Consider the following 24,764-nt stretch of genomic DNA (forward strand, 5'->3'; position numbering starts at 1 on the left):
AATAGGTGTAGAAGATGATCTTGATGATGACAATAGGAGTAAATGTTTTCTTGGTGAACATACATGTCTTATTTCATAATGTAATTTCTTAGATTCTGATTGTTACTGTGTTATTTTTATTATGCAGCCTTTAGTTTATTTCTGAATTTAGTTTCCTCCGGCCTGGAATGCTTTCTCAAGCATAGCTCTTAAGCTTGCAGCATTCTGCTTTCCCAACTTAGGTTGTAGCGTGACTAACAAAATCAACAACAATATGAATGCATTAAACTTTTTACCCTCTTTATGAATCTCCAACTTTCTTGTCCAGTTCTTATGACACACTTCAGTTCTTCTCAGAAGCTCCTTTTTTTTTTAAATTCTCTTTCAGTATCCACATACGGTAGTACATACATACATATACCAAGGCACTTCCCCCAATTTTGGGGGGTAGCCGACATCAAACAAATGAAACAAAAAAGGGGACGTCTCCTCTCTATGTTCATCCCAGCCTGACAAGGGACTCAACCGAGTTCGGCTGGTACTGCTAGGGTAGCACAGCCCACCCTCCCACATTATCCACCACAGATGAAACTTCATAATGCTGAATCCCCTACTGCTGCTACCTCCGCGGTCATCCAAGGTACCGGGGGAAGTAGCAGGGCCTACCGGAACTGCGTCACAATCGCTCGCCATTCATTCCTATTTCTAGCACGCTCTTTTGCCTCTCACATCTATCCTTCTCACCAGAGCTTCCTTCACTCCATCCATTCACCCAAACCTTGGCCTTCCTCTTGTACTTCTCCCATCAACTCTTGCATTCATCACCTTCTTTAGCAGACAGCCATTTTCCATTCTCTCAACATGGCCAAACCACCTCAACACATTCATATCCACTCCAGCTGCCAACTCATTTCTTACACCCGTTCTCACCCTCACTACTTCGTTCCTGACCCTATCTACTCGAGATACACCAGCCATACTCCTTAGACACTTCATCTCAAACACTTTCAATTTCTGTCTCTCCGTCACTCTCATTCCCCACAACTCCGATCCATACATCACAGTTGGTACAATCACTTTCTCGTTCTGAACTCTCTTTACATTCATGCCCAACCCTCAATTTTTTTTACTACTCCCTTAATTGCCCCCAACACTTTGCATCCTTCATTCACTCTCTGACATACATCTTCTTCCACTCCACCATTTGCTGCAATAACAGACCCTAAGTACTTGAACTGATCCACCTCCTCAAGTAACTCTCCATTCAACATGACATTCAACCTCGCACCACCTTCCCTTCTCGTACATCTCATAACCTTACTCTTACCCACATTAGGCTAACTCTCAACTTCCTCCTCTCACACACCCTTCCAAATTCTGTCACTAATCGGCCAAGCTTCTCTTCTGTGTCTGCAACCAGTACAGTATCATCTACATACGGTAGTACTTTCCATAAAATGAGTATACTTAGTCTACCAACGTTCCCACCTTGATCTCCACGGGCAGTTGAAGTCTCTTAATCAATCATCTGCTCACTTCTCATCTTTTCCCATCTAATAGTTTACTCTTATACAGTATCATCCTTTCCAGTTATATTTACTTTTAGGTACTCGAGCATATAATTGACAACATTTGCAACATTTTACCTTTATAAGTTTACTCTTGCTCACATTTATTCACAAGTCTCTTGTCTTGCAATCCCTTTCAAGACACCTCGTAGTAACGGGGGATTTTGAGGAAGGAGAAGTCTAATTGGAAAGGGACCTCTGGTAGTGGTTTCACTCTCCCCAGTTTTAATACCGACACCCTTTAGGGGTGAGCGAGCTGGGTATATTCCTGGCATTCCATGCAACCTTTTTGTTATATTTAGCAGTATTTATACCTTAGAAATGGTGCTTTAAGGAGCCTTTCAATAGGCGACACAGGTCCCTCGCCCAGAAATAGATTTTTCCTTCGTGAAAATCCCTTATTTAATTTCTCATCCCATATCTTTACAAATGTAGTCCTTTCTACACATCTTGCTCCAGCTTCCCTACCCATGACTCAAGTGGCTGTACCCACACCATTACTGATACTGCACCTGAGGTGAGATTAGTTCTACATCTCATGGTGCCACTAGAAAAACTTACACAAGTAATTCATAATTCACTCTTTTCTGCTAGCCAAATTTTGGAGTGTTTATGCCCCAGGGTTTCCTGGCATATTAAATGAGATTTTGTAAGATCCCAAGTGCTGCTGACACACAGAGCATCTGAGACAAGGAGTCCTCCTCATAGTTGCTCCTTATTTTAGAGCATATCGTCTCAGAGATTGAGGTTACCCACCTTGTGGGTCTTCAAGGTAGAGGTTGTCAGAAAGTTCCTACATAAAAATATTTCAATTTATGATCCATCTTCCTAAACTTCCAAGTGTTTACGACATCATTGGAAGTGTTAGTGGTAGTCAAATCCAACATCATCACTTCCAATACACAGGCACCCATTTGGGGTAGATATCTAGCAGTAGTAATACTTGTGTGGACAGAACACAACGTAAGGATTGTGATAAGGTTTGTGACTGTACCCGGAAGGTATTCACTGATGCCTTGATCCGGAGCTGTTAGATCCTTTATTGCAGACATGTATAGCAGCTATGGGAACTTCTCTCATTGACTTTGCAATATCTTTCAACAAAAAACTGATTTATTGTCCTTATCAACCAGATCCAACAACATGAAAGATGAATGCAATAATGCAGATTTGGAATATTCTTGAGTACTGTATAGGACTCTTCTCAATTTGTTTCACATTTGGGTAAAGTTGCAGAGTTCCGCAAACTTTAGGATACTGTACTATCTTCAAACTCACAGGTACTAAACATGACATTAGCTGTCATATAAAATTTATAATTCTTATTGCTACTACCTATAGGAAGAAAGTATTAGCTATCTATAAAAGAGTAAAGGAGGAGTGTCATTGGGGTACATGCATGAGCTACAAAATGCTTTTCTTTTAATTAATTTTATCTTCAAAATTTTTTTAAAGGCTAAATTAAAATATATCAAAATATTGGCTAACTTTAAATAATTACAAATCTAGAATATATAAATTCTTTATTAACCAAACGTAACAAGGTACATTTTTTTCTAGAAAATAGTGTTAATGGTCATTTGGTAATACAAAGTTGCATTATAAGCCACAGTACAACAATATCACATAATAAAAATTATGGAGATACTGAAAATACAGCTACCCAATTTAAAATTAGGTCTACGAACCACAAAAAGCAGTATCACAAGTTACTGTATCTGTCTTGTTATATTCAGTACTTTAATTTCATCAAAATAGAAGTAAAGAATTAAAACCAACTTTATAGAAAAGCTAAGTTTTAAAGCATTAATTTTTTCATATTCTATCTAAAGTAGGATGAGATGCCTAATTGAGGCTCTCCTGTTTTGATGGTATACAAGTGTTATGACATACAGACACACTCATCAGCAGTTTCTAGAAATTTCTTGTCAATGTTATCATGAAGTAATTCAATTAGATCACTGAATTGAAAGAAAGGAAGAAAGTGTTTATCACACATCCATTGTCAATGCTATCATGAAGTAGTTTAAGTAGGCCACCGAATTGTCTATTAGTTTCTCAAAGAATTTATTCTGGAATGAAGGTTGAAAATAGGAAGGAAACTTGGATATCATAAAGTCAGGTGGAAAGGGACGAAAAGGAAAGCAAGAAAGATAAAAGGTAGATGACAGCACAGCGGGGGATGAAAAGATGCTGCATCGAACCTTTAGTGTTGTACTGGATATATGCTGATTAAGTTGCAGAGTAACCTGTTGCTTCTTATGGCATCAGTATTTACAATTCCTATTATGGAATCATATCACATTACCTGTAAAGTACTTGGAACTGACTTGGATCTAATGTTGGAACTCTTTTGACTCAAAGTACCTACACTTTTTGCCAGATTAAAAAGAATTTTTCTTGATGCTTATATTAGGAGCAGTATATAAATCAATGCAGTACATATATAATGTTGGCTATCATACCAAGAATCTAATATAAAAATGAAAGGAAAAAGTAAATTGACCATTTTTCCTTGCTGAATATAACAAAATTTATTTTAAATATCAAACTACATTTCTTCTGTAAACGGCGAAGTATTTCTTTCCAACCTCTATATTCTTTTTAAATAATGTATTTAGAATTTCTGCTTTATCTTCTTTCTTTTCATACAACCGTTCCATGAATCGGTTTACCAATCCTTACATAAATATCTTTAGGAACGTATTTATTAATAACTGCTATATTAATTCAGTTTTCGTTTACTCTTCAGTACACATCGCAAGGAAAAAATATATATTTTTTTTAACCAGAAAAGTACACGAGTCACTTTACATTTACACCAGTGATATATGATAAGCATACTGTATAAAACGGTAGCAGGTATTAAAGCCAGTAATAACATGATAAATTTAATTGATACAAAATAATGTAGCTATAATTATTGGATTAATGTGTTATATAATATATAGTTTTAACTGTCTATTATAGTATGTGAAATTGTATATGATCTTTTATACACCTTGATAAAAATTACCATTGTTAGTTCACAAACAAATACAGTACGAAATGGTCAGAACATTCCTTAACTGGTACATTAAATTCTGTACTTGCACAAATGCTACATTGGTTTGGAATTTATATCATTAACAAATGCATAAAGGATATTATATAGGATAGATTCATCAGTTATGAATTAGGAATAACAAAATTAGGTTTGAAATTAAATTGATGTTTATAAGGAAAAAATAGTACAAAATATTTTTATATAAAATGAAAACTTATTTATTATTTGAATTAAGTTGATTTTGTTTACTTCACTGACGAATGTATCACTTCTGACATTTAAACATATATTATGACCCGGTAACATTCAAAGAAATTTTTTTACCCACAATTAAAAGCCTTTCTTGATTTTCCTTTTATGCAAGAAAGGAACCTCAAATACCATAACCTGTAGCATAAATCTCCTTCCTTGGAGTTTTCAGCATAATTCATATGATTTCAGGCACAACGTATACTTACAGAATTTAGTACGGCTATTGACTTCAAACATAAATTGTTTTGATCAATAATTTTTTTCCTTCACTAACTGAACACTAGAAGGTATTTGCCTCAAAGACAATAATTAACTTTTTCCTTCACTAACTAAAACCTAGAAGTTATTTGCCTCTTAAAGACTATTTTTTCCTTCGCTAACTGAAAACTTGAAGGTATTTGCCTCTTCTAAAGGCAATGCCAATGCTTCTATCTAGTCACAGCAGAATGCTACTTATATTATTTAAAGTTATCTATTAGTGTTTTAACTATGAAAAAATAGATGAATGAAAATATTTCTCCAGTGCAAAAAAAGGGAATATAACCTCTTTCAAGTTTAGAGATCTTTAATTCTCTTTTCTAAGCAAAAGAATAGTACTGTAGTGTAGCTTTTCATTATCACAAGTTTGGGGCTCAAAAAACAATTGCAAGCAACAAAATAAAAAGCTTCATGAATGAATGCCAAGAGAATTGAAAACAAACAATTAATTAACATTTCTGTATTATAGAAAAATCTTTTCTATGCATAATATGTGATAAGCATAAATTTAGCTCAATGATTCTACTTCCGTGTTACAGTTTGTACAATACTGTATTTGTTCCCTGTAAAGTGAAATTGCTTACTATACTGAAGATATACACTTCACTTTCTAACAGCTGCCGTGATAGGCCAAGGACAATTGCAAAAACAAACCACAGCAAATTACATAATACAGTACATGCAAAACCTTTCCTCCAAAGTACCTCATGCTTGCTATGCAAAAGTGTCAACATGTGGAGGTACAATATCAAATGGCATTGAAATTCAGTTTCATAATTATAAAACAAACCATAGCCCATTACACAATACCGCCCAACATCTGCAGAACCTTACCTCCTATGAGGTGTTTCCTGTTTTATAGCTCCTAATGGTGATTAGGCAGGAGAATCAACAGTGGGATGGGAAGTACAATATCAAATGGCATTGAAATTCAATAATATAATTACAAAAATATCAACCAGCCATACCATTATATTAAATCATCACTTCCAGTATCAGATATCTCTTTGAGGCTCATTACTTCAACCTTTGCACGACCTTTTGTGGGTCCTATGATCATTTCTTCGATGGATCGGTAGTGGCCAGGATCTATGAGTCCAACCTAAGGTATGAAAAGTTTAGTCACAAAATCAGTTCTTCATGTGAATTTCAAGTACTGTATATAAAATACACTTGAGCATGATGGATTATATCAATGGCATAAAAATTAACAATCTGAGAATTCACTAATACTCTACAATATGTAACTATGGATCCCTTTCCGTAAACATTGAACTAAAACATTCCTAATTAAAATGTATTTTGTGTGAATGCTAAAACTTCTTTCCACAGTGAATGGCAAGTATTGTAAAATAATCTCTTAAAGAAATTTTATCAGATTTATCAACAATAATAGGCTAAACAAAATATGAAACATTTGAAGCTGCCACTTATTAAATATAATCTAATTACTTTTAGAAGAAAACCTTTCAGGCCAGGCCAAAGGGAGGTAAAATATTTTACTTATTGGTCCAACTGATAATAGTTATGAAGTAAGGATTATCATAAAAAATAAATACACAGAGATCACTGAGTCACACTGCTAAACACTCTTGGGTTCACCAAATCGAGGTTCGACACAAAATTGTGGCTCATTAAGCTATCTCCAATTTAATAAGAAATCATCCTTAATCTTTGCTTGACAGGGAAGAGAAGAGTTTGCTAACCTTCCCAAACCAGTGAAAATATCAATGTACATTGTGAAAATCATAAAGAAAATAATGTGAGAGATTGATTGATTTAAAACCACCATAAGAATAGATGCTTCAATATGCCAGTGTCTTTTTAAGCCATCGGAATACAGCAATTTCTTAATAATCTTTGATAGTGATTGGTGTTTTATTACAGGGTATTTCAAATGCTGACAGTGACTATTTGATACAATATTTCATTACTGTACTAAAAGTAGATCTACTTGATAAACACCAATACTGATTTATTGTAACTGATCAAGTATTTAATTAGTGTTGTGAATCTGTCTGGTGGTGAAGGTGAGCTTAGCAAACCACTACAAGGCCTGAAGTTCTGTCCTCATATATTCATACTAATTTTTTTACTTGCACCACTTCTCCTGGTTTGTTATCCTCATTCCATAATTATGGTCTAGATTTTTCTTAAGATATGTTACAACTAGAGATAAACATTGATCATCATACACAACCAATGTACAATAGACAGATTGAGTAAGGGGCTTGGATGGTTTACTGGACCACTGGGTGCAGTTTCAACCCAGCAGAATGAGTACAATACTGCACTGGATGGTCTCCAGAGGGAAGGGTTGGAGATTTATTTAATTTCAAGAAGTTTGTAGTTCATAGATATTACCTATGTGCCTGACAGGTAAGAGTCATCAAAATAAAATCCATTACAACCACATGCTACTTACCAAATTCAAATCAGGATCATAATTTTCACTCTCTACTGTCATTAAAGGTGTTATCTTTTCCTTTAGCTTTTTGGATTCCTTGGCTGGGATGATGATGTTAATCTTCATCTGTGCTCGCTGGATAGGAATTGTCTGTGGAGGAGGAGAACTGTACTAATAATATGACTTTGTGACATAATAGTAAGAGGGTATATTCTATATGTGCCACAAAAAATACAAGATTAGCTACTAATTTATACTGTACTGACAACAAAGGGTGATAATAGCAATGAATGGAGAATATATACCAGATTCGAAGAATGAATCTTGTTTACTTTCTCATAGTGGATAAGTTACATAATATCTCTGATATATGTAGATATGTTTTTATGGACACCCGTGTCCATGGTTAGGTAGGACATCATTTCAGTGAGTCCTAAATTTCACCTGCCAAATGTTTTTACTTCTTGAATGAGGTATATACCACATGATATGGCTGGGATAAAGGCTCTCCCATTAAAAATCAGGGATTTGCATGTCTATGGAATCTATAAATTGATAGAAAACTGTATTACATTATACTTGTATGACAATTATGAATATTGTAATTTTCAATATTAAACTTACCCGATAATCATGTAGCTGTCAACTCCGTTGCCCGACAGAATTCTATGGAGGGATACGCCAGCTATCACAATACTAGAAGGGGGTGTACTTACCAGCGCCACCTGTGGCCAGGTACTCAATCATTTGTTGTTGACACCTCCTCAATTATTCCTCTGTCGTGCTTCCGGCTAGACGTTCTGGGATACGCTTATGGTCTTCGAGTTATTCACGGATATTTGGTGAAGTATTCTCTCAGATTAACGGCTGTCGCTTTACTGGAATCCTTTTTATATTAGCTAGATAGCTTTTATATAATACTGATTAACGGTTAATGAATTTTTGCTTGTTTTTGGATCACCCTTTGGCTAACTCTTTGAAACAAGATGTCTGACGTTTCGCAAGCCCCCTCCCATAGACGATGTAGGTCTTGCAATAGGCGTATTCCGAAGGCGTCGGTAGATCCTCACACCGCTTGTTCTGACTGTAGGGACAGGCCCTGTCTTTTAGAAAATCGATGTGAGGAATGTGCCGGACTTTCGGAATTGGAATTTGTCCGTCTTTTAAAATATTCATCTAAGTTAGAGAGAGGTAGAGTTAGGAGAAGTTCTTCTCACTCTTCTATGTTTTCCTCACCTCATGATCCCCTACCTTTTCCTACCCCTGTAGTGGCTACCCCCGAACCTACTGTGTGCCCTCCGCCTGATATGTCAATTGTTTTGCGTGCTATTCAGGCTTTAGGAGATAAAGTAGAATCAGTGGTAAGTGACCATAAGTCTCTGATGGCCGAGGTTAAAGAACTGAAGGTCAAGAGTGCAGTGGGTGGAAATAGTGCCAGTGCTGTGACGAGTGCTAGTGTCGGTGCAGTGCCAAGTGCTAGTGGTGCCAGTGTGGTGCGTGAGGATTTTTCTGTGCGAGCCAGTCGTCCTCCCAGTCCGGGACCTCTTGCAAGCTCCCATGCCCAGGGGAGAAGCAATGTCGAAGGGCTTAAGGGTTCGACAGGCCTTGTTAGGCGCACAGAACTATCCTCGGTGGTTGCGGGCGTGTCTTCCTTAGACCGTCACTCCCACCTGCAGACGATTGAGCCCGTCTTATTCTCGTCCGCTGATCAACTAGCAGGGAAGAAACGTTGGTCTCAGGTCTCGAGACCGCTTAAACGTAGAGTCCAGTCCGCGAGTGCTCAGCCAGGTTGCAGTCATTGGCTCAGCTCTGACTCGCCTCAGTCATCTGTCGACTGTACTCCGCCCAAGAGGAGTAAGGTTCTGCCAAAACAGAGCCCGACTGTGACTTTACCTCAGTCTGTTATCGTTTCTGCCGATCCCAAGTGGACCCTGCTTCAGTCCATGCAAGCTCAGCTTTCGGACTTGATGCGTGAGTGTCGGGCTGAGAGTGTTGCACCTCCTCCTCCGCCTACACTCCCTCCGCCTGTTCTCGCTCCGCCTGTGCTCGCCCAGCCTGCACTTGCTCCGCCTGGTTGCAGCACCATCTGCCAGGCGTACGATGTTGAGCCACTTTCGGAGTTCGCTGTTCCCAGTGGTGTTCAGCCTCAGCCTTCTTTAAGGCAACCCTTGCTTTGGGATCAGGAGAGTTATTCCACTCTTCCTCCGCCTCCCCTTGCTGCTCCACCAGTGGTGCAACTCTCGGTTGGGGTACAACAACCTCTCCCCTCCGTGAGTCTGTCTGCTCAACCATCGCTGCAGCGAGCTCAACCCTCCTCAAGGCAAGCTCCTCTACACCCTGGACTTGCGCCTCAGGAGCCTCAGCTTGCGAGAACTTTACCTTGTTCTGCGCAGCCTCAACCTCTTCATGCTCCACTCATCTCACAGGAACAGGAACGGACTACTCCGCCTCCGTCCTCCGCTCAGCTTGTGCAATCCTTGGGTTCAACTCTTGCTAGGAGTCAACCTCCTTCACCCATGCGCCTGCCTTCTGCTTCGTCTGTTGTTCAGCCTTTGCAGTCTGAGCCTCAGGTTTTCCCTCAACAGTTACTGGAAGAGGAAACCTCTGTTATTGTTCCTACCCGTTCTGACTCTGCGGTTCAGCATTCTGGTCCGATCGCTTCGCTACCCTCTGCTGATGGTGTCGGATGATGAGGAGGCACACCTTGATCCCTCATCAGACGTGGAAGAATCTAAGCTTTCTCCATTGTCGATTGATTTTCGTAAGGTCCTGGCTCTATTCAGGGAGATTTACCCAGACCACTTCGTCTCTGCTATTCCCTGCTCTCCACCATCTGAGTTTTCGCTGGGCGTACAACAAGCTAAGTCCAACTATACTAAGCTTGTCCTAGCTAGATCCTCCAAGAGGGCTTTAAGGATCTTAGGGGAGTGGCTGCAGTCTAAACAACACCTTGGCAAGACTTCCTTCATGTTCCCTCCAACGAAGCTCGCTTCGAAAGGTTGCGTTTGGTATGCCACAGGGGAAGCACCAGGCTTGGGAGTACCTGCCTCTGCCCAGGCTGACTTCTCAAGTCTGGTGGACTCGCCTCGGAGAACTGCTATGAGACGCTCGAAGGTTTGTTGGACCTTCTCAGACCTGGATCATTTTCTGAAAGGGTTGTTCAGAGCATTTGAAATGTTCAACTTTCTCGACTGGTGCCTGGGAGCCCTCAGCAAGAAAACCTCTCCTGCGGACAAAGATTCTGCCATGCTAATAATGTCCTGCATGGATAAGGCCATCAGAGATGGATCGGGTGAGCTAGCGTCGTTATTTGTATCAGGGGTGTTGAAGAAAAGGGAACAACTGTGTACCTTCCTTTCCGCCAGCATTACACCGTGCCAACGGTCACAACTCCTTTTTGCTCCACTCTCAAAGTTCCTCTTTCCCGAGGAGCTAGTTAAGGACTTGTCGGCTGCCCTGATACAAAAGGACACGCACGATCTTGTAGCCTCATCGGCTCGTAAGTCTAAGGTTGCCACCTCAGTCCCCAAGACTTATCGCTCCCCAGTGGCTGATACCCCGGCTACGAGGTTCATACCGCCCTTTCGTGGTAGAGCCCCCAGCCGAGGAAGCTCCCGTCCAGACTCTCACAGGAGCAAGTCTAGGAAAGGATCCAGGACATCTAAGGGAAAGAACTGACTCTCAGATTCTCCAGACAACAGTAGGAGCCAGACTCAAGATCTTCTGGCGAGCCTGGGAGAAGAGAGGTGCAGACGCACAGTCTGTCAGTTGGCTGAGGTACGGTTACAGGATTCCATTCTGCCTCAAACCACCTCTGACCACTTCGCCCATCAACCTCTCTCCCAACTACAAAGAAGAGGACAAGAGGCTAGCATTGCAACAGGAGGTGTCGCTTCTTGTGCAGAAGAAGGCAGTGGTTATAGTCCGGGACCATCAATCCCCGGGCTTCTACAACCGTCTCTTTCTTGTGGCCAAGAAGACAGGAGGTTGGAGACCGGTGCTGGACGTCAGCTCTCTCAACGAGTATGTCACCAAGCAGACGTTCACGATGGAGACGACCAAGTCGGTCTTAGCAGCGGTCAGACAGGAGGACTGGATGGTCTCGTTGGACTTGAAAGATGCATACTTTCACGTTCCCATTCATCCAGACTCCCAACCTTTCCTGAGATTCGTTTTCGGAAAGGTTGTCTATCAGTTCCAAGCCCTGTGTTTTGGCCTAAGCACAGCTCCTATGGTCTTTACTCATCTGATGAGGAATGTAGCGAAATTCCTACACTTATCGAACATCAGAGCCTCCCTCTACCTAGACGACTGGCTGTTGAGAGCCTCCACGAGTCGTCGTTGTCTGGAGAACCTCAATTGGACTTTAGATTTAATCAGAGACCTAGGTCTATTAGTCAATATAGAGAAATCTCAACTCATTCCCTCCCAATCCATTGTGTACCTGGGAATGGAGATTCAGAGTCAGGATTTTCGGGCTTTTCCATCGGCCCCCAGGATAAACCAGGCCCTAGAGTGCATCATGAGCATGCTGAAGAGGAGCAATTGCTCAGTGAGACAGTGGATGAGTCTCACAGGGACCCTCTCATCACTGGCCCTGTTTGTCGAGCTAGGGAGACTCCACCTCCGCCCTCTTCAATTCCATCTTGCGGCTCATTGGGACAAGGGCTCGACTCTAGAAGCAGTCTCTATCCCTATCAACCAAGAGATGAAGACCACTCTCCTGTGGTGGAAGCACAATCTCCTTCTCAAGGAGGGTCTATCATTGGCCATCCAGACCCCCCATCTTCATCTCTTCTCAGATGCATCGGACTCGGGCTGGGGTGCGACCTTGGACGGACGGGAATGCTCAGGAGTATGGAACAAGGAACAAGGATTACTCCACATCAACTGCAAGGAACTGTTAGCAGTTCATCTAGCCCTGTTGAACTTCAAGTCCCTCCTGCTAGGCAAAGTGGTGGAGGTGAATTCAGACAACACCACAGCCTTGGCTTACATCTCCAAGCAAGGAGGGACCCATTCGAGGAGCCTTTACGAGATCGCAAGGGACCTCCTCATTTGGTCAAGAGGTCTAAACCTCACTCTGGTCACGAGGTTCATCCAGGGCGATATGAATGTTTCAGCGGATCGCCTCAGCAGAAGGAATCAGGTCATTCCCACGGAATGGACCCTCCACAAGAGTGTGTGCAACAGACTTTGGACCTTGTGGGGTCAACCTACCATAGATCTGTTTGCCACCTCCATAACCAAGAGACTTCCGCTTTATTGTTCCCCTGTTCCAGACCCTGCAGCGGTTCATGTGGATGCTTTTCTTCTGAACTGGTCCCATCTCGACCTGTACGCATTCCCTCCGTTCAAGATAATAAACAAAGTTCTGCAGAAATTCGTCTCGCACGAAGGGACACGGCTGACGCTGGTTGCTCCCCTTTGGCCTGCAAGAGAATGGTACACAGAGGTACTTCAATGGCTAGTCGACTTCCCCAGGACTCTACCTCTAAGAGTGGACCTTCTACGTCAACCACACGTAGACAGGTTGCATCCAAACCTCCACGCTCTTCGGCTGACTGCCTTCAGACTGTCGAAAGATTCGCTAGAGCTAGAGGCTTTTCGAAGGAGGCAGCCAGTGCGATTGCCAGAGCTAGAAGAATTTCCACTCGTAGAGTCTACCAGTCTAAGTGGGAGGTCTTCCGAAGCTGGTGTAGAGCCAATTCAATATCCTCTACCAATACCTCTGTGATCCAAATAGCTGACTTCCTTCTTCATCTTAGGAATGAGAGATCCCTTTCAACACCTACGATTAAAGGATATAGGAGCATGTTGGCCTCAGTTCTCCGCCACAGGGGTTTGGACCTGTCTTCCAACAAGGACCTTCAAGACATTCTCAAGTCTTTTGAGACGTCTAAAGAACGTCGTCTTTCCACTCCAGGCTGGAATCTAGACGTAGTCTTAAGGTTCCTTATGACATCTAGGTTCGAACCTCTCCAGTCAGCTTCCTTCAAGGATCTTACCCTCAAGACTGCTTTTCTCGTTTGCCTTGCAACAGCTAAGAGAGTCAGTGAGGTTCATGCCTTCAGCAAGAACATTGGTTTCACAACCGAATCTGCAACATGTTCTTTTCAGCTTGGATTCCTAGCAAAGAACGAGCTTCCTTCACGTCCTTGGCCTAGATCGTTCGAAATACCTAGCCTCTCCAACATGGTAGGTAACGAACTAGAGAGAGTTCTTTGCCCTGTCAGAGCTCTCAAATATTATCTGAAGAGGTCTAAACCTATTCGAGGACAATCAGAAGCCTTATGGTGTGCCATCAAGAAACCCTCGAGACCCATGTCCAAGAATGGGCTTTCGTACTATATAAGGCTTCTGATCAGAGAAGCACATTCTCACTTAAAGGAGGAAGACCTTGCATTGCTGAAGGTAAGGACCCACGAAGTAAGAGCTGTAGCTACTTCGTTGGCCTTTAATAAAAACCGTTCTCTGCAGAGCATAATGGATGCAACCTATTGGAGGAGCAAGTCAGTGTTTGCATCATTTTATCTGAAAGATGTCCAGTCTCTTTACGAGAACTGCTACACCCTGGGACCATTCGTAGCAGCGAGTGCAGTAGTAGGTGAGGGCTCAGCCACTACATTCCCTTAATCCCATAACCTTTTTTAACCTTTCTCTTGAATACTTTTATTGTTGTTTTTTATGGTTGTTACGGTAGGCTAAGAAGCCTTCCGCATCCTTGGATTTGGCGGGTGGTCTATTCATTCTTGAGAAGCGCCTGGGTTAAAGGTTTGGTAGAGGTCCTTTAGTAGGGGTTGCAACCCCGTGTACTTTGGCACCTTTGGGTTGATTCAGCCTCCAAGAGGAACGCTGCGCTCAGTAAGGAAGACGAACTTTAAATAAAAAGGCAGAGTAACGGTTCTATTCGACTTCCTTACCAGGTACTTATTATTTCATTGTTATTTGAGATAACTGTTATATGAAATATGGGATACTTAGCTATCCTTTAATCATGTACACTGGTTTTCACCCACCTCCCTGGGTGTGAATCAGCTACATGATTATCGGGTAAGTTTAATATTGAAAAATGTTATTTTTATTAATAAAATAAATTTTTGAATATACTTACCCGATAATCATGATTTAATCGACCCTCCCTTTCCTCCCCAGAGAGAACCAGTGGACCGAGGAATAATTGAGGAGGTGTCAACAACAAATGATTGAGTACCTGGCCACAGGTGGCGCTGGTAAGTACACCCCCTTCTAGTATTGTGATAGCTGGCGTATCCCTCCATAGAATTCTGTCGGGCAACGGAGTTGACAGCTACATGATTATCGGGTAAGTATATTCAAAAATTTATTTTATTAATAAAAATAACATTTCACAATGAGTGTTTCCTGTCAGTTTCAATGGTGTCGGTATACTTCCACGTGTAGTGACAACAACTATGAAGGTGGGAGATGTCTGTCTCTACTTGAAGTTTCTATACTCAAGTTTTACTCATATTGACATAAATACAAAAAATTACTAAAACTAAATGTTTCTTTTATGACGTTGGGAATCTCCATCTTAAAAGGAGTTTGCCTAACAAACTAGTTAGGGACTTAGTTCTTAGCTGATTTCCATCCTGTCATTATTTTAAAGAATCATTTAAAATCCCAAAAACTTTACCAAATCTCGTTTTTTTTCATCAAGTGTTGTTGGTGAATGATGTCTTCAATACTGCACACTTGTGTCTTCCTAGATGATACCTTTAAGAACTATACGAGACTGCAACATTGGATGAAGGCCTATAGATAATGGAATTTTGTATCGCTCTTTTAGTGTGCACACTATCCATAGTCAGCAGCATGGGCTAATAAGGCCCACCATAATCTCTGCCAGCACTTCAGTATAAGTGATGCTGATCCTTGTTCCCTTAAGTACGAGCTAGAAACTAGCCGAGATCTTGAAAACCTTCCTGATGAATGTTGGGCTTAATGTTGCTTTGTTTTTTTTCCTCCTTATAGTCAGAGAAATTCTTTTGAGTCCCCAACTGAATTTCTTTCAAAGAAAAGTAGATCTACTTCATGATGGGACTGTATTGGCCAACAATGCTGTATTGATTTCAAAATCACTGTATTTCCCATTCATTATGTCCCCATCAGACAGTAACCTACTGTTAGAAATGCAGGCAACTCTTCACATACTGACACAGTACCGGAGGTATACATTAGTGCACATTGCTTGACTACTGAAAACATTTGTTTCTGCTAAGTAGGTCTATCCTAATTTACTACCAAAACCAGATTTCTGGAGGCCATACTGTATTTGTATGGACTGCCAAACACTAAAACAATTACCTGGGTTTTCCCCATTGATGGGCTTTATCACCCTAAGGAATCTATCTGGGTCCTGCACACAGGTTGTTTATCTTTTCTTTCCTTCAGCCGAGTCGATAAGGGTAGTTAACTGGTAAATTTGGAAACCCTCTGCCACTCCTCAAAACAAGGTAGATTGAAAAAATCATATTTCCTCAGGCTAAACTGATCACCAAAAATCTTAAGAAGACTTTCTAAATAAGCCAATTTTTTGTACAACTGAGGAAGAAAAACCAAATGTGCATCTCGGAAGTAAATTTGGAATGAAGTAATACATCAAGAATTTTGAATGAGTTGTATACAGGTAGAGAGACATGTATGCAACGATCTGGATGTTTGAGAGCCACTATCCTTGACCTACCTACAATCACACTTTTGAGTTTCCTTAGGGTTCAACTTCCATGCCCAATAAATCTGTTTCCTTTGAATCTTCCCCAAGGCATTCATTTTGCTTCATTCTCAAAGCAGGTTAAATGTTGACGAATAATCTAAAATCTAAAAATTTCCAATTATCTTTCACTGTAATGATTTTGCCCCTCTGGTGGATTATTGAGATTATATGACAATAAGAGCACCTGGGTATCTTACCATGGCATTGCTTTCAGTCTTCTAGTCACATTGATGTTAATAGTGTGTAGTTCTACCAGCAAATTCAGATAGTTTCTGGTGTTTTAAATGATCATTCGGCTGCAAATTAATAAGGGATGTTTTCTACTGGGTTTGCTATGCATTCTTTGCAGATTGTTCAAGGGATTTATTAATGGTTGATAAAGATACCTATGTTCTTTATTTTCCATGTTGAAGGAAACTGAGAATTGATCATTCCTTGCGATGAATGTGGGTACATACCTATCCCTCATATGAAGGAATGTGTTTAGCTTTGAGAGAATACGCGTAAAGGAAAAAGTCACTTCTAGTTCCGGAAAAAATCCAGAGAAAACTAGGCTAATGAATTATTGGGGGGATGGTAATCATGCTATTATAGAGCTTTCTGGGGATGGTCATAGTGAGCTTCATCAGCATTTTACTTAATTTGCTATTTTCTTGCAAGAAAAGACTAGTACACCTTCATGAAAAGTGTTTCTATCTTAACCTTCCCTGTTCTGAACCCTCAACTTGCTCAAGTTCTTCCTAGCAGGTCTGATATACCCGTCAGTAAGGGTTAGGATCGTACACAACCCTTAGAGAGTTGGTAGTTTTATCTCGAGCATTGTTCCCTCAAATTACAACACTTCTAATACTTCTATCGCAAAAACGAGTGATAGCCTGGATCTTAATATCCCTCCGTCCACTGGAGTAAGCACTCAAGACCAACCTCATTAGACCATTAGTAATGATGATGCACATCTTGAATTTTCCATAGTGACATTAATATAGGTGCAAGTAGCCCAGCAGCCAAAGAGTTCTTTACCTGGTGCAGGCACAAACATTACCATTAGAAAAAAAATAAAAAAAATGCTAGTCACAAATTGGATGCTTCAACAAAGCAGGATCCAAAAGGTGAGGCTGATGAGATCAACGTGGATGAGTTATCACCGTTTCAAATTATGAAAATTTATTAGTAAGATGTAACCGAATAGGTTAATTCAGGTTGATTCTCAATATTTATTCTAAAATATTATCTAATGCTGCTGTTGCTGCTTCTAACACTTCTTGTACTTAAAAGTTTTCTAATATTTTCACAAAGTAAATAAATTAATCTCTCAGGCAGAAAAGAAGTCTACAAACACTTCCTGCAGAAATGTTTATTAACTTACAAAACAAATTACATAATTCTCTCGAAACCCTTATTAATGTTAACAAAAGGAAGTTGTTGAATGCAGGTTTTCAAGTCAGTTGAATTAAACGATGCTGTGAACTTGCAAGAATAGTGAGTACACCTAGTGTACTTACTGTATAGCAGAAATGCTCTATTTTGCATATTCTATATAAGTGTGATTTTGGATACTTCTCTAGTAACTTCTGCAACATTAGTGAGTTTTTTTAAAGTATAGGGCACACCTACGTTCCTCTACGGATTCTACGGTTAGGAGAGTTTTTAAGTCACAGAATCACTCGTTGATTCTTTAGTGAGTTCCATACTGGATCAAAATAGGATTGATAGCATTATAACACGAGAGGCCTCCAGAACCCAAAGTTACGCTTTGAAAGCTATCTTACGAAGGCCTGCTTTTTCCCCTTACTGCACTGTGCCTCCCTCTTCTCTCGAGACTACTCTCTGTTGTACTGTACCCCTACAGGAGTTCTCTTTCATCAGTGATAGGCCTTCGGTAACTTGACTGAACAGATGGCTCGGCAGAAGTACCAATAAGACGCGTCGATCTTATGGGAATCCAGATTGAGGGATGGCTGTCCCACATTTATCTGGTTTGGAAAAATCTTCACCCTTAAGCGTCTGGTTTTACTGTACGAGTAGTAAGACAGGGATATATAATTTCTCAATCCTCCTCGGCCAGGGGAATACATTCCTTTTCTGTCTAAGTAAACAAAACAATTCAGCCATATCTTAAATATATAAATGGCAAAACTTCTGGGTTTTGTAACAGGCTGTTCCTAGTACCCAAGTCATTGGGGGTTAAGAGGCCAGTTCTTTCATAACAGGTGTACTGTTCTCACCAAGTTTTTAATGGAAACTTTCACAGCCCTGGGGTAGAAAGAAAAGGGAATTGGATGCTTACGATAGACTTGACAGATGCTTACTTTACCATTCCGATTCATTAGGAATCAGAGAACCTTCTCCAGTTTATGAACGGCAAGAGAATACATAAATTCATGTGCCTGTGTTTTTGACACAGGAATGCTCTTCAAGTATTCACCAGAGTGAAGGCTTTAATCTCGAAATGGGCATCAGAGTTCTATGTATCCAGATGACAAGTTAATTTTGAACACCATCTTGGAAAAGATTTGGGTTCAACAGATATGACTGCTCAGATTATTGAAAAGGTTGGGAAACCCCTTTCATGCAAAGAAGTCTTCTAATCCCACTTCAAAAAGGTTCCTTATTTGGTTGAAAATGAGGAAATTTCAGTTGCATCTCTATCGTCACTGAAACAGTACTTACGATCTGGACACGACTTGTGTACCAATGATACAGAACCAGCAACAAAAGGTGAGGCAACTCTTGTTGGTTGTGTCAGGGAATGTTCTTGGATAAAGATTCTAGATGCACAGCATCTCTTTTCACAGAAGCTCCCAGGAAGGGCGGAGCTCAACTATGAATTATCTTCATTTATTAAGCTAGTGGCTGGAGAAAAAATAAGCTCTAAGCATCAGCTGGCTGGAAATCTTAGCTGTACTCATGGCTTTTGGGGGTAAAGTCTCTGGTCTATAAAGATTCATACCAAGTAATGAAAGCACAGGAAGTGTGGATGGGGCCTTTTCCTGTCTAGAAAGTAACCCACTGGTTACCACTTCCCTTAGGTAGTGTTCACCTGGACTTCACTGGCAGTTAGAGAATGAGCTAAGAAATTATTTAGATTTGACTAGCTATTAAGGATTAAAATGAATCATATACAGTGTGTAATAAAGGCAAATTGAATATAACTTTTGTGGATACTTGCATTAAAAACATCTTGAGTACTACCTTACCTCTTGTAGCTGCTTAATGACCTGAAGGGCTTGTTGTTTGTTATTTCTCTTTGGGTTCAGACTAAAATGAAGATCCTTCATAGCATTCTCAATCATGGCAACTGTGTATGGAGTCTTTGTCTCTGGGTTTATACATTTTTCTGTAATTGAAAAATGTTATTTTCATTAGTAAAATAAATTTTTGAATATACTTACCCGATAATCATGTAGCTGTCAACTCTGTTGCCCGACAGAATTCTATGGAGGGATACGCCAGCTATCACAATACTAGAAGGGGGTGTTCTTACCAGCGCCACCTGTGGCCAGGTACTCAAGTACTTCTTGTTGACACCTCCTCAATTATTCCTCGGTCCCACTGGTTCTCTATGGGGAGGAAGGGAGGGTCAATTAAATCATGATTATCGGGTAAGTATATTCAAAAATTTATTTTACTAATGAAAATAACATTTTTCAATATTAAACTTACCCGATAATCATGTAGCTGATTCACACCCAGGGGGGTGGGTGAAAACCAGTGTACAAGATTAAAGGATAGCTAAGTATCCCATATTTCATATAACAGTTATCTCAAATAACAATGAAATAATAAGTACCTGGTAAGGAAGTCGAATTGAACCGTTACTCTGTCTCTTTTTTAAGTTCGTCTTCCTTACTGAGCGCAGCGTTCCTCTTGGAGGCTGAATCAACCCAAAGGTGCTAAAGTATACAGGGCTGCAACCCATACTAAAGGACCTCATCACAACCTTTAACCTCGGCGCTTCTCAAGAAAGAATTGACCACCCGCCAAATCAACAAGGATGTGGAAGGCTTCTTAGCCGACCGAACAACCCATAAAAAGTATTCAAGAGAAAGGTTAAAAAGTTATGGAATTATGGGAATGTAGTGGCTGAGCCCTCGCCTACTACTGCATTCGTTGCTACGAATGGACCCAGGGTGTAGCAGTACTCGTAAAGAGACTGGACATCTTTGAGATAGAATGATGCGAACACTGACTTGCTTCTCCAATAGGTTGCATCCATAACACTCTGCAGAGAACGGTTCTGTTTGAAGGCCACTGAAGTAGCCACAGCTCTCACTTCATGTGTCCTTACCTTCAGCAAAGCAAGGTCTTCTTCCTTCAGATGAGAATTTGCTTCTCTAATCAGAAGCCTGATGTAGTAAGAAACTGAGTTCTTAGACATTGGTAGAGAAGGCTTCTTGATAGCACACCATAAGGCTTCTGATTGTCCTCGTAATGGTTTTGACCTTCTTAAATAGTACTTAAGAGCTCTAACAGGGCAAAGTACTCTCTCTAGTTCGTTCCCCACCATGTTGGACAGGCTTGGGATCTCGAACGACTTAGGGCAAGGACGGGAAGGAAGCTCGTTTTAGCCAAAAAAACCGAGCCGCAAGGAACATGTAGCCGTTTCAGATGTGAAACCTATGTTCCTGCTGAAGGCGTGGATCTCACTTACTCTTTTACCTGTTGCTAAGCACACGAGGAAAAGAGTTTCTAATGTGAGGTCCTTAAAAGAGGCTGATTGGAACGGTTCAAATCCTGATGACATTAGGAACCTTAGGACCACGTCTAGATTCCAGCCTGGAGTGGACAACCGACGTTCCTTTGAGGTCTCAAAAGACCTAAGGAGGTCCTGTAGATCTTTGTTGGAGGAAAGATCCAAGCCTCTGTGGCGGAAAACCGCTGCCAACATACTTCTGTAACCCTTGATCGTAGGAGCTGATAGGGATTTTACGTTCCTTAGATGTAACAGGAAGTCAGCAATCTGGGTTACAGTGGTACTGGTTGAGGAAAACTGCATTGGCCTTGCACCAGCTTCGGAAGACTTCCCATTAAGACTGATAGACTCTGAGAGTGGATGTCGTCCTTGCTCTGGCAATCGTTCTGGCTGCCTCCTTCGAAAAGCCTCTAGTTCTTGAGAGACTTTCGATAGTCTGAAGGCAGTCAGACGAAGAGCGTGGAGGTTTGGGTGTACCTTCTTTACGTGAGGTTGACGCAGAAGGTCCACTCTAGGAGGAAGAGTCCTGGGAAACGTCGACCAGCCATTGCAGTACCTCGGTGAACCCTTCTCTCGCGGGTCAGAGGGGAGCAACCAACGTCAACCGTGTCCCTTTGTGAGAGGCGAACTTCTGAAGTACCCTGTTGACAATCTTGAACGGCGGGAATGCATACAGGTTGAGATGGGACCAATCCAGCAGAAAGGCATCCACGCGAACTGCTGTTGGGTCTGGAATCGGAGAACAATACAAGAGGAGCTTCTTGGTCATCGAGGTAGCGAATAGAACTATGGTTGGCAGACCCCACAGGGCCCAAAGTCTGCTGCAAACATTCTTGTGAAGGGTCCACTCTGTGGGGAAGACCTGACCCTTACGGCTGAGGCGATCTGCCATGACATTCAAATCGCCCTGAATGAGCCTCGTTACCAGCGTGAGCTTTCGATCTTTGACCAAATGAGGAGGTCCCTTGCGATCTTGAACAACTTCGTCGAATGAGTCCCTCTCTGCTTGGAGATGTAAGCCAAGGCTGTGGTGTAGTCGGAGTTCACCTCCACCACCTTGTAAGCTGGAGGGACTTGAAGTTTATCAAGGCCAGATGAACTGCCAACAACTCCTTGCAATAGATGTGAAGTGTCCTTTGCTCCTGATTCCATGTTCCCGAGCATTCCTGTCCGTCCAGTGTCGCACCCCAGCCCGTGTCCGATGCGTCCGAGAAGAGACGGTGGTCGGGGGTCTGAACAGCCAAAGGTAGACCTTCCTTGAGAAGAATGCTGTTCTTCCACCACGTTAGAGTAGACCTCATCTCTTCGGAAACAGGAACTGAGCCCGTCTCTAGCGTCATGTCCTTTATCCAGTGAGCAGCTAGATGATACTGAAGGGGGCGGAGGTGGAGTCTCCCTAACTCGATGAACAGGGCCAGCGATGAAAGTGTCCCTGTTAGACTCATCCCCTGCCTGACTAAGCATCGGTTCCTTCTCAGCATGCTCTGGATGCATTCTAGGGCTTGGAAGATCCTTGGGGCCGACGGACAAGTCCAAAAAGCTCGACTCTGAAGATCCATACCCAAGGAAACAATGGTCTGGGATGGAACGAGCTGAGACTCCTCAAAATTGACCAGGAGGCCCAGTTCCTTGGTCAGATCCATAGTCCATTTGAAAATCTCCAGACAGCGACGACTTGTGGGAGCTCTTAAAAGCCAGTCGTCTGACGGAGCCGGACACAAGATCATGATACTGCTGCACAGTCTGTAAACTGACAATCATGGGCAAGCGAGGAAGTACAGTGACAACCCGAATCTGTCTAGACTATCTGGGTCGTACAGACAACTCCTTAACGGGTTGCTGAGGTTGCCGCACTGCGTCACAACAAGTCCCTTCTGTTGGTTGTTGAACGTCTTCCCCGTGACACATTGACTCCGTAAACAAAAATCCTCTAACAAGGACTAAGCTTGGACTGCATGTCATGCAACACAGCTCAAGGTCTATGGGAGCAGGTGTGGTAACAGACGGGATTAGCGGCTGAAGTGGAACCATTACCTTCCCTGTAAGCATGTTATGCTTAAATAAAAGTCCATAAGAGGTTATGCAGCTAAAGGCTCCCTCCAAATGACAGAGTCCTCAAGGGAATATCAGAAGGAGGGAGAAAAGAACTTTCTCATCTACAGGGACCTTATCCTAGAAAAGCTAAGTTCTCTGAGTGAGGGTTCACTGGTGCAAAAGCAGCAGACTAGAAGGCAACGTTATGAAACTGCTTGACAGTCTAGTGAGTTGGCAACAACCCAAGATATGTTGAGAAGCATGCGGTAAGGTATGCAGAGCATGATGAATGCAGAGTATGCTGTATGCAGAGCATGCTGTATGTAGAGCATGTTGTATGCATAGCATGCTGAAAGCAGAGCATGCTGTATGCAGAGCATGTTGTATGCAGAGCATGCTGAATGCAGAGCATGCTGAATGCTGAGCATGAAGTAAGCAGAGCCTGCTGTAAGCAGAGCCTGCTGTAAGGAAAGCAGAGCGAGTGCATGGCGTTTAACATTTCTCAGAAATTCCATGACCAGTGCTAGAGTGCTTTATGCATGCTTGCATGGGGTTTAAAAATCAACATAATGTTTACCTTACATTCATAACTCATGATTCATATTTTTGCCATGGTTAGAAAATGGAGGTAAGGTATGCTGAACAGCAGAGTCAGAACGAGCTGGAACAACAACAGTGGAAGGTGCAGAAAGTTCCTGTTCCTGTGGTATGAGTGGAGCGTGAAGAGACCGAGGTTGCGCAGAACAAGGTAAAGTTCCCGCAAGCAGAGGTGTCTGAGGCGCAGGATCAGGGTGCACGGGTTGAGCTCGGTGCAGCAGTTGTACCTCCACCGAGAGTTGCACCACCGGTGGAGCAGCCAGGGGAGGAGGAGGAAGAGTGGGGTAATCCTCCTGATCCCAAACCGAAGGTTGCCTTAAAGAAGGCTGAGGCTGAACAACACTGGGAACAGCGAACACAGAAAGAGGTTCAACATCGTACGCCTGGCAGATGGTGCTGCGACTGGGTGCAGCGAGTACAGGCGGGTTGAGCACAGGCTGAAAGGGTGCAGGGGAGGTGCAACACTCTCAGCCCGACACTCACACAACAGGTCCGAAAGCTGTGCTTGCATGGACTGTAGTAGAGTCTACAACATCGTACGCCTGGCAGATGGTGCTGCGACTGGGTGCAGCGAGTGCAGGCGGGTTGAGCACAGGCTGAACGGGTGCAGGGGAGGTGCAACACTCTCAGCCCGACACTCACACAACAGGTCCGAAAGCTGTGCTTGCATGGACTGTAGTAGAGTCTACAACATCGTACGCCTGGCAGATGGTGCTGCGACAGGGTGCAGCGAGTGCAGGCGGGTGCAGCACAGGCTGAACGGGTGCAGCCGGTTGGTGCACCACCGGTGCAGGCGGGTGCAGCACAGGCTGAACGGGTGCAGGCGGTTGGTGCACCACCGGTGCAGGAGGAGGAGGAGGTGTAACACTCTCAGCACGACACTCACGCATCAGGTCCGAAAGCTGTGCTTGCATGGACTGTAGTAGAGTCCACAACATCGTACGCCTGGCAGGTGGTACTGCGATCAGGCGGAGCGAGCATAGGGGGGGGGGGGAGTGTAGGCGCACTCTCAGCCCGACAAACTGATGACTGAGGAGAGACAGAGCTAACCCAATGACTGCATCCGGGTTGTTGAACTTTACTTCGTACGTCTGGCATAGGTCTGGACTTTACGTTTAAGAGGTCTTGAGACCTGAGACCAGCGTAACTCTGCCTTTATTTTCTCCTCTAAATCTCTTCTGCAGACGAGCAAA

At 42.3% G+C, this 24,764-nt stretch overlaps 2 protein-coding genes across 6 annotated transcripts in view; one reads left to right on the top strand and one right to left on the bottom strand.

The window, feature by feature from the left end:
• Nucleotides 1-24,764, top strand: part of LOC137623093 (cell adhesion molecule Dscam1-like) — a 317,782-nt gene that overhangs the window by 49,354 nt on the left and 243,664 nt on the right. The gene's annotated exons all lie outside the window — the stretch shown is intronic.
• The window catches only part of LOC137623090 (ribosome maturation protein SBDS-like), a 51,733-nt gene continuing 30,028 nt past the window's right edge, over nucleotides 3,060-24,764 (bottom strand). Inside the window, exons 4-6 of the mRNA XM_068353745.1 lie at nucleotides 19,445-19,584; nucleotides 7,529-7,660; nucleotides 3,060-6,205 (exon numbers count right to left, since the gene is read on the bottom strand). Coding sequence (XP_068209846.1) covers nucleotides 6,074-6,205; nucleotides 7,529-7,660; nucleotides 19,445-19,584 — 404 coding nt within the window. The 3' untranslated portion in view covers nucleotides 3,060-6,073. The remainder of the gene's footprint in view (nucleotides 6,206-7,528; nucleotides 7,661-19,444; nucleotides 19,585-24,764) is intronic.

This window comes from Palaemon carinicauda, chromosome 30 (assembly GCF_036898095.1).
Source record: "Palaemon carinicauda isolate YSFRI2023 chromosome 30, ASM3689809v2, whole genome shotgun sequence".
NCBI classification, from domain to species: Eukaryota; Metazoa; Arthropoda; class Malacostraca; order Decapoda; family Palaemonidae; genus Palaemon; species Palaemon carinicauda.